Genomic DNA, 10,345 nt, shown 5'->3' with positions numbered 1-10,345 from the left:
TGGAGACGAGCAATGCTTGCATTTTAGGTCAAAAACAAGTTACATTTAATGAAAGCACAATGTAACATTTAAATCCCCTTAGTAGAGGTAGAAAGCCAGTGTTTTAATCTAATCCATTCAGATCTGAAATACTGATACCAGATACTGATTTATTGCTATTAGTGAGAATCAAATTTGAGAGCTTATAATGTCAGCAAGGTAGCATGGATACAGTTGTGATCTCCAATATTCATAGAGTGAAACATGTCCACATCTGTAGTAAGATAATAGTAGATTCTACCAAGAATCTACTGCTTCTTGTAAACATTTTATTTGTGCAGATTTTTTTTTCATACTTTTAATTTCTAAAGTAATGAAAGGCAAGGTTAGTAGCAGAAAACACATCCAGTTTCACATTCGGCAATGAGAACCCTGCTCTTCAAGAACAACCAAAAACCTAGCAGCACATTTTCAAACGATATTACAAGTTTTTCTGAATTACCCACCCTTCCCCCTGAAAACCAAACAACAACAACAAAAATCTGACATTAAAAATAAAGTGCAGTACCCAGAAAAATAAGTGTCAAGAAAATAGCCATGTTTGTTTCTTTGGGGGGAGAAAAGAGTTTAAAAAAAAAAAAAAAAAAGTACTTGGCGTCAGTCTTAAAGAGTACTATACTGTGTCCATCATTTTGGATTCTTCTTCATCGTTTTGTATCACAGAGTTTAAACTGTAGACACCTGTGTTTATGGAACCTTGTAGATCACCTATGTTCTGCAAAACATGAAAAATTGACAGCTTAATTCTCTATAACCATATATGGGGGAGGGATAGAGGGAAACAGAGATTTAGAGATTTTAGCTTAAGTTGGATTCTTTGTGTTGTCCATCTTAAGAGGAGATAGATTTGCAATAGTAAGGAAGTCAGGTCTGAAAAATGAATCAATGAATATCATCTCACTGTGTCAAGGATTCTTTAAATTTGCTGTCACAGCTTGTATTTAGTCTCAGTATTTCTAGCACTTGACTGCACATTTACTTAAAATTAAGCTGTTTGATCTTGAGAGACATTTTAATCAAATTATTTCAAATAAGTAGTTTCCATTGTGACTGCTTCCCTAATACCTAATTTTGACAGTCTTTTAAGTCACTTCTTCATTCCAGGATGGTGGCCATCTCTGGTACTGTAACAAAAGACCTAGAGTACCCTCAGTTTCCTTTTTTACAACAGCAGGCTTCCCTTACCTTAACAATCGCATGAACAGGATTAGTCATTTTACACTGAAAGCTCATTTCACTGCCTGTGGTAAAGACTCTGAATACAATTCTAGCACCTGACCAGTTTTATGATGCAGTGTTTATTTAAGCATGAAAATGTAAGGGCACTGAACTAATGTATGCTTTTGACCTTATGCTGATGCTTTGTCAGTTCCAGCAAGTAAAAAGAAAGCCCATATACGCCTTGCATATTGATAATACTGCACATTATATGCCGAGCATTAGCAGTTCTAGGAATAATCTTCTTTGTATTTCAGAAAGGTACAGCTTTTCAAGGCAGCACCTAATGCTACTTGAGTTAAATTAATTTCTAAAAGTAATAAACCTACCTGTGAAAAGGATGTCAGCTCTGCTACAAGACCAGGATTGACACTGAGGTCATGTAGTAACATAGTTTGAAAGCCATGTGATTGTGACCAAATTCTCACTCTGGTCTTGAACGCCTCAAGTTCATTTTTAAAAGCCTCAAAATAGCCTTCTCCTGTCTGCAAAAAGAAAAATGAAATGCCTTCACTTCAGCCACATTTACTTTTCAGCTGTAACATACACAGCACTGAAAAAAGCCACACAGTAATGCATGTTACACCCTTTTGGGAATAACAACTGCAAACAACTCAAGAATAATGTTAGTCAATTAAAAATAAAATTTCAGGTAGATTTCTTTTTAAGACAATCTGTAGTATTCATACGTAGAAGCAAATTAACTGATTTATCTAAGGACATGTAAAAATAAATTTAATTTTAGCCTTTCCTTTACTCCAACTCAGAAGCCAGTACCCTTAGAAGAACAGGTGCTCGCTGTAGCACTCTGTTCAAAAGTAAAGGACAAGTTGATTCACACTTTAACTGAACTCCTTTAGGCAATATTGAAATCCATCAGTCTTGAATAACTGAATAGTCTACAGCAAACCACAGTTTCAGTCTTCCCACATTTCTGCTGCATAGTTCTGGATTGCTCTATTTCAGTAATGTGAAAGGGACACTATTTTGGACCACACCAAACTGCAAATGACATGGGAAGTTGTGACAATACATACACAGGTACACTGTGAAAACACAGTTGTAATTAGCCAAAATCAGTCCTTCAACTGGTGCACGCTTTTGTTACTTAGTTATTAGTCTGCAACAATCCTGTTGCTCCCCTGCTGTATCTTGCTTTCCCTCTGGGATAACCAAAAATCCACTAAACTTTCATTTTCAGAATTGGAATGTCAGCAAAATACTCTGTCTAGAAAAGAATTGCTAACAAATCACTTTCCCATAAGCCTAAGTCAGTCAAAAAACATTTAGCCTCTTATGGTTAGGAAGAAACCTCCTCTATAACACTGGTCCTTTGTATAGCATCAAGGGTTTCTCCCATCATTACCCAGGTTGACTTACTTTGGCTTTCTGGAAAAAGAGACGAAAACAGCCTCTTGGATCCACATTGCAGCTTCTGGCAATTTCTATTATAAACTGCATTACAACTGCTTGGTGTGCTACTTGCTCCATCAGAGCTCTTTTCTGAAAAGAAAAACAAAAACAAAAATTAAGTTATGATTTGAAGATACTTCCTGTGATGATATTTACAAAATTCAGCATAATTTCCTTTTGCTCTTGTTCCTAAATAGGTGAGAACTGATGCTCACAGAGGCAAGAGGAGTGACAATTAGCCATAGGTAGAAATATATATCTGACAATGCACTACAGAGTATTTCTTAAAAAAACTAGAGGGTGGGAAGAACAGTGCAGGTGGGAAACTGTATGCTTTCAAGACTTCAAAAATCTTCATACCTGTTCAGCTTCCAGATGAAAACACCACAACATGAGATATCTAGAAGTTTCTTCACATACAAGATATGGGTGATCAGACAAAAATCTTTGACTATCATCCCATCTACTCAGCATACCTAGTAAGAGAAACATAGTTAAGATATCCTAAATGGATAAATTATTTAATGCAGCAAGGAAGTTGCTTGCATTGATACCCCAGTATATATAACACCTTTGCAATGTGCTAACCTCAGAATGACAGCATGCAGCTAAATATTGGGGGTTTATTTATACATTACCAGAAGGTATAATCAGACTCTGAAGATATTAAAAGTGATTTTAACAGTCAATTTCCTATATTTAATGCATCTCTAGCATTGTCGACAAGTTTTTTTAATCAGTTCTCATACAAACTAACAAAGTGGTGTAGGTATCTATTAGTTAAATCATCAAATAGTTTAAAAAGTTTGTGGATAGAGATTTACATTCAGTGATCCTCACAACCACAAATTCTCTAAATGTTTGTAAATAAAAATGCAAGGAAAAGAATGTGTGATCTGTCAAAAATGAAAGTGCTTCTAACATGATTTGCTAGGTTTTTAGGAAATTTGAATTTAATTACAGGAACAGCTTGAACTCAAAAAGCAGCCACATCAGTATCAGAAAATTAACTAGAAGACTGAATTGTGATAGCATGAAGCTATCTTCATGTAAAGAGCTGAGTTTAAAAATCAGAACTTGACACTCAGACCACTTCTTAAAATTGTCCTTCGTGTATCACTGAGTCATTACTGGCAACAGGTACCAGAAGTACAGCTTTACCCGTCCATCAGCGTATAATTATAACTAGGCTAAAGATAATTCAGTGGTAATGACCTAAGCTAATCTTAATTCCAGCAAACAAATGCCTAAAGAGAAAGCAATGGCTAGTATTTCTTTTGGCTGTTTTTAAGAGCTATTCTGCATAAGTTTTATTGCTTGGAAGCCAGAGCAGGATCCAGAAACAGGACTCATGCAATATGGCTAGCGAAGTCCACAGTGCCCCTTGGCAGCAGCTAGCACAGAACAAGAGACTTGAAAGAGCATTGATGTACTGTCCCTTTTTACAATGGACTCGGGCATTTTGAATTAAAATAACAACATGGCTTTGAATTTAGGAGGTAAGGAAAAAAATTGTGACCTTCTGTAATAAGGTTGCTTCTGTAACAGCTTAATCTGAATTTAGACAAAAAAGTATTCTGCCCAACTCTTAGCTAGGAAGCCTACAAGAAAGCCTCTTTTTTTTTTCTGCTGAAATACACAGCAGGGGAGATGTCCTCTGATTCCACTATCATTACACTTAGCAGTTAAGGTACCTGTGCCTCTCACTGCTGTTCGCATACTCTGACACTGTTGTACCTTACCTTGGTACCTGGTACTCACAAGGCCTGCTACAGCTAACAGGGCTAGGAACCCTTTCTTTAAAACAGTTTAAGATCCTTAGAAGCCAAATAGCTCAGTAGAAACAAGTTTGTGTGAAGAACTGAATTTTCCCAAGTCACTCTTGTTCTTTATTGTTCTGGAATTCCAAATACGGCCATACTATACCATAGTCTGAAACCAGACCGTAACTAAGAATGGAAAGCACTTCAGAGAACCATCAAAATTTCAGATTACAAGATCAGCTTTGTGCTTAACTGGGTTCAACAATTATGAGAGCTGAAGTGACACCTAGTGGATAATAAAATATAATTTTAAGAAATGCACAATTTCATGCACACATACGCTCAGTAGGCATTTACATTCCCCTTTAATCAATGATTACCCCTGTAGCTTAGCAACTACCAGAAAAACATAGATTCAAAGGAGACAGCTGTGGATAATCCCATGCACTTTCGCACACACAACTTTTATTTCCATGAATGCCTTTTTCCCACTGAACAGCAGAAAAACTTGTGAGAACTTCAGTTTCCGGGGCTTAAGCTCATTTCAGTAATAATTTTTTTTCCATTTTAAATTTAAGTTCTTATTGGTCACAAGAACTAACAAGCTTCTACGGTTTAGACCTTATTTTTCTTTGAAATTATTATCTGCCCTGATAAAATAAATCTGAACAGTCTGTTAGCCATGCCTTTCATTTGTTAGCATTCGGTACACTAAGGAGCAAACCCACACAAATTCTGTAGAAATGTGAACTGCAAAATACTGGAAAAAGCACACTCACCAAAGTGTCTAATCTTCTGTTCATGTTTTTGCATAAGTGGTTCAGACACATCTTCATCTTCTATTTCTTTTCTTTTTTGATTAATTAAACTCTGAGGAAGAGAAAAATTGTACTATCACAGAAACTCCAGACATACTTTTTGTTATATAAAGGAGTATTGTATTTTAATATATTACTGTTTAAATGGTATGCTCTAGTTTTAGAGTCATGTCATATTCTTGAGAAGGTTTTCTTTTAAAAATCAGACTAAGAGTTTAAACGTCTCATTATAGCCTACCGACCAAAGAACTCGGAGAAACTTCTGTCCTTAGGTGGGAACTTACTGATCTGTCAACAGTGTGAATCATGTACACTGCAGCCTGAATGCAGCTAAATCAGTGAGCTTAGGAGATGTGCTAGCTGTTCAAATTAAACTTCGAAATTACAGCTGAGATTCTACTATTAAAAAAAAAAAAGTTTGTGCTAAATAATATGTATTATAGTAGTCATTACTACAGGCAAACTCATAGTTCCACATTTTAAGAATTTGGCACAGCAGAGAAGCACACTCTGCATGCAAAGGAACTATTGTTCAGCACATTTGCCAGCGTCTGGTTTGTGTTGGAAAGGACATTAAGCTCACGTAGTTCCACACCTCCCTGCCATGGGCAGGGACATCTTTCACTACATCAAGTTGCTTAAAGCCCCATCTAACCTGACCATGAACCCTTCTAGGGATCGGGCATCCGCAACTTTTCTGGGCAATCTGTTCCAGTGTTTCACCACCCGCATCATAAAACATGTCTTCCTTATACCCAATCTGAATCTACCCTCTTTCAGTTTAAAACCATTGCACCTTGTGCTGTCACTACAGGCCATAATAAAAACCCCAACTCTCTCCATCTTTCTTATAAGCCCTTTCTAAGTGTACTGAAAGGCGACAGTTGGGCCCATAAGGGCTCCTAACACCTTCTCCATGCTGAACAACCTCAAGTCTCTCAGCCTCTCTTCATAGGAGAGGTGTTTCATCCCTCTGACCATTTTCATGGCCCTCCTCTGGACCGGCTTTAATAGGCCCATGTCTTTCCTGTACTGAGGACCTGATTGCTGCATGCAGTACTCCAAGCAGGGTCTCATAAGAGTAGAGCAGAGCAGGAGAATCACCTCCCTTGACCTGCTGGCCATGGTTTTTTTTATGCATCTCAGGATACAACAGGATTTCTGGGCTGCAAGTGCACATAGCCAGCTGGTAATACCTAGATGACCCACTAAAGTTCTGATTCGCACTGCTGGTAGAGAAATGTCATCCTGTATGTAGTATGAGCACAGCTTGCTCTCTTTCATGAGGCAAAGTAAGAAAAAAATTATCTTCCATTTAACACATGCTGTGGTTTTGTGCTATACTGAACACAGAAGACATTCAAGACTAGTAACAAGGGGAATAAAAAAAAAAAAAAAAAAGAGGCTAACACTTGTTTTCATGCACTGATATGGGTCATACCTTATTAAATACCTCCTTACTAAGAGGATCTGTGTTCCATAGATTCTGTCTTTCCCTCTGGTTTAGTGCTTCTTCTTTTCTTCTCCACTCTTCCTCTCTCTGTCTCAACTCTGCAGCTTCAGTCTCTGCTTTAGCGAATTCCTGATCACAGGATTCTGAATTATGCAGTGCCAAGCTACCAAGTTTTTGCTGGGCTTCTGCTAGGTTCCACGTGCATTCTACAGAGTGCTTCATGAACTCCCTTTCTTTTTGGCAGGCTAAGTCAACCCTTTGGCTGTATGTCTGTGAGAAAAATCAGACATGCTATTTATGGAGGGAAAATTGACAGTTTACAGTTCGCACAGGAGCAGACAGGCCTAAGTCCCATATCCAACGTGCCTGGAAGGCACCTTTGATATGCAGCATTATATTTGCAGCAGTGACAAAGCACGGTATGGTACAGCTGGTTTTTTTTTAGAAAAACATTTCTAATTCAAGCTGTCTGAACTTTGTTAAATGCATTTGCAAAATCCTGGATCATGTACTGCTATCAGTAATAGCCTCCAGACTGTAAAAATATTTCTGACACAGCTGAAACCCCTCTGCCTATCTTTGGGCTGCATTGCTAGCCACAGCCAAGGGTGAGAATACCCTGAACATGTACCTCTGAAACAAAGTATCGGTTCTGTGGTCAGATCACAACAGTAAAGGAACTGCTGCTGCCTGCATTCCAATATGGATTAGTACTTAACAGATGGCCAACATCTTCCCCTGAACTGACAGTGAAAGTGGAATTTAAGTTATGAAGTGGGCTGAGGCCCAGTAGAAGCGTATGTTCCTTTTGGTCAAATCTATTGAGGAGGTCACCACTCACAGCTGGGACAGAAAAGTGATCTCTTAGCAACAGTGTTTCTATTGCTTCCAGGTGTCTGCTGGGCATTCATACTGGGTAACTTAAGAAATTATCCTCTAAAGTGTATGCCAAGCCTTCTCACCAAGAGCGGAGAAAAAACACCCATACGCATTAGTTCCTCAGCCTTGCTGTGCCATATTATGAAACTCGTAGTGCTGATAACATCTGGCAGAGGGGTGTTAAGGACAGCACAAGTTGTGAAAGATTATTTGAAGGAAACCTTAACGCAGGTACATCAAAGTTGTGCCAACTTCTGTTTGGGAATTTCAGCATTTTTACTTCTTTCACAACAAGATGAAGATTTCGCTGTTTGGAAAACTAGCGCCATGGCAGCTTCTTGCAAGAACCCACAGAATTCCTGACAACGAATTTGTAAGACGCCACCTCGCCCCAGCCAACAGAGAAACACACCGCCTATTTATCTGCTTTTTAGACGTAAGGACGCTGGAATAACTTCCACGCAGCTCCTTCCGCACCGCTTGCCAAACGCGGAGCTGCTCCGGGTGGCGGCAGACACCAGACCCCCCCCCGCGGCGGCGGCACATCTGCCCCTCCCGGGCCCCGCGGGGGGACGGGCGCTCCGCACACCCCCGCCCCGACACGCACCGGGCTCCGCCGTGACCCACGTCCCTCCGCGGCCACTTCCGCGCAGCGGCGTCGGGCGACGGGCGCGGGGGAGGCGGGGCGCCCGCAGCACCGGCCCGCACCCGCTCCGCGCCGGCCGGGCCGGGGGAGCTGCGCCAGCGGGGGCGGGAGGCGGCGAGGGGTGGGGGACACGGATGTACCTGCACTTCCGGCAGGCGCGGGCGGGAGGCGGGACCCTGACCCCACTCCTCGTCCTCCGCCGACGGAGGGCCGCCGTCCCGTGAGCGCGGGAGCCACAGCGCCATCCCCACCGCCGAGCCCCCGACGATCGCCGTCCCCCGCCACCCGCGGCGCGCACACACCTCACCGGAAATGAGGCAGCGCACCAGTTCCGGCAGCCTAAGTGGGCGGGGCCTGCGTCAGCCGCACCGGACGGGGGCGGGCAGGGCCGCGTCCGCCTGCCCCGGCCTCGGCCCCCGCCCCCGCCCCGGCCCCGGCCCGGCCCCGGCCGCCCCCCGGGGAGCGCCGCAGCCCCCGCGAGGCCCGGCCGCTGGTGGCGCGCCGCGGCCAGCGGCTGTGGCGGCGAGGCGCCCCGCGCCCCCCTGCTCGGAGTACCGTGTGTCGGGCTCTTCCGTGCCGGCGGGGGGCCCGCCGCCTCCCTGGGGGCTGCCGCAGGACGCTGGCAAAATAAACGTATGTGCGTACGCAAGTCTGTGCCTGTCGATCTATAAAACCAGACGTATCTAAAAAGAAAAATAAAGACGGCGCGCCTGCGGGTGCGTGCGCGGGAGCCGGTGCGCGCCCAGCGCTGCCGGGCATCGCCGTAAGGGGCGCCGCCGGGCGCGCGGCGACCGAGGGCGCCACCGCGCGAGGGGGCGGGGCGGGGCCGCGCGCCGCGGCCGTTGAGGCGCCGCGGTCGCCGTGACAACGCGGCTCGGGCCGGGCCGTGCCGCCGTCCCGCCCAGCCCGTTGCGGCGGGAGGTGGTCGCCGAACGGGGGGCGCGGGGGGCCAGCACCCTGCCACCGCGGCCGCTCCGGGCCCCGCGGTGCCGCGCCGTAAAGGAAAGGTGCGCGTACCCGCGGGGTGTGCGCCCGGGCTGTGCAGCACGCTTCCGCGGGGGTGCGGTGTGTACGCGTATGCTGCGTGTGGGTGCTTGTGCGCGTACACCCGCGAACGCGCCTTCAGCTCCCAGAGCTCCTGGGGAGCTGTCTGCTGGGTAACGGCTGAGGCTCAGCTGGGGTGTAAGTTAACCTGCAGTGGGCCATGCCTCTGCGGTGTAATACCCCCGCGAAGGGTAAAACGAGCCCTCCTTGTAGCCATGGTTTCTCATCCACGGGTTGTTTAGCTCTTCCTCCAAACAGGAGGCACTGACTGGTTCTTTGGGGCTGCAGGTATAAAGTCCGCTAGGAAGAGTGTGTGAGGAAATGGTTACATTAAATGTGGGGTTTCCCTTGCTGTGTGACATTTATTTAATTATGGGGATTACTGCTGTTGTGCAATGGGTGATGCTAATACGTGGCTCATAACAGGTCTTCTCATCAGATGTAAGAAAAGAAACTGGTTTTCACTCCTTCATTTCCTTGTAGGTATCAAGTGTTTCTCTTACACTAAGGTCTATGAAATCAGACCCTGTTACATGACATGATTAAAAAGAAGTCCAAAATACAGAACAAGCAAACTCCCAATGACAGGCCTTAAACTGGCACCCGCTTGAGATTATCAGTAGTAAAGCCAAGGGCCTACTGAGCCCATTCTGAGACAGAGTCCTGCAGACTTGCACTGAATGCATGTGTGTGAGACTGGACTAAGTAGTCTCATGTGAACATATTTTTTTATTTCCCAGGGTTACAGGTCCTGGTTTGTTTCTGCCTGGGAAATGCAACATTTTCTCAGTGTGTGCATCTTGCGTCAACACAAAGAGACAGAGTGCCTTCTTCCTGTTTTCCCTCTCTTGTTTCATGAGATGTGCTCTGAAAAGGTAACTTCACTTGTTAGATGCCTCGGGCTAGAAAGTCTAACGTCTTAAGCCGTGTACAAGCTGTAATTTGTGTGTAATCTTGTTTTTCTTTACAACTGATAGATTATTCTTGTTTCACATGTATTTCAACATAATAAGATGAACTATTAGGCCCGTTCCTGTAATGGAGTAGACTTCAGCATTTCTTTAGGATTTTA

General features: G+C 43.9%; 1 protein-coding gene across 2 annotated transcripts; it reads right to left on the bottom strand.

Moving 5' to 3' along the window:
- Nucleotides 1-9,004, bottom strand: CDC37L1 (cell division cycle 37 like 1, HSP90 cochaperone). 2 transcript variants are annotated; one of them, XM_055699235.1, is made up of 7 exons: nt 8,785-9,004; nt 6,693-6,974; nt 5,213-5,303; nt 3,031-3,146; nt 2,638-2,760; nt 1,587-1,742; nt 1-754 (listed from the first exon to the last, which is right to left on the bottom strand). In XM_055699235.1, the coding sequence occupies exons 1-7, from the start codon at nt 8,986-8,988 to the stop codon at nt 653-655; spliced, it is 1,074 nt and encodes a 357-aa protein (XP_055555210.1). In that variant the 5' UTR covers nt 8,989-9,004; the 3' UTR covers nt 1-652. The 2 variants fall into 2 exon arrangements, with proteins under 2 accessions (XP_055555210.1, XP_055555211.1); XM_055699236.1 differs by lacking the exon at nt 8,785-9,004 and adding an exon at nt 8,370-8,743.
- Between the last annotated feature and the right edge of the window lie 1,341 nt (nt 9,005-10,345).

Source organism: Falco cherrug, chromosome Z (genome assembly GCF_023634085.1).
Source record: "Falco cherrug isolate bFalChe1 chromosome Z, bFalChe1.pri, whole genome shotgun sequence".
Classification (NCBI taxonomy): Eukaryota; Metazoa; Chordata; class Aves; order Falconiformes; family Falconidae; genus Falco; species Falco cherrug.
Note: the sequence above shows the minus strand (reverse complement) of the source record. Positions and strands in the feature narration are given on the sequence as shown.

Bases quoted from the DNA above. Each gene is read 5' to 3' on its own strand.
- CDC37L1 (XM_055699235.1), bottom strand. From the start codon at position 8,988: ATGCCCGGCAGCGCTGGGCGCGCACCGGCTCCCGCGCACGCACCCGCA. The intron at 3,147-5,212 runs GTGAGTGTGCTT...TTCTCTTACTAG, and splicing joins ACAGAAGATTAGACACTTTG to GTATGCTGAGTAGATGGGAT. The intron at 1,743-2,637 runs GTAAGTCAACCT...TTCTTTTTGCAG, and splicing joins TCTTTTTCCAGAAAGCCAAA to ACAGGAGAAGGCTATTTTGA.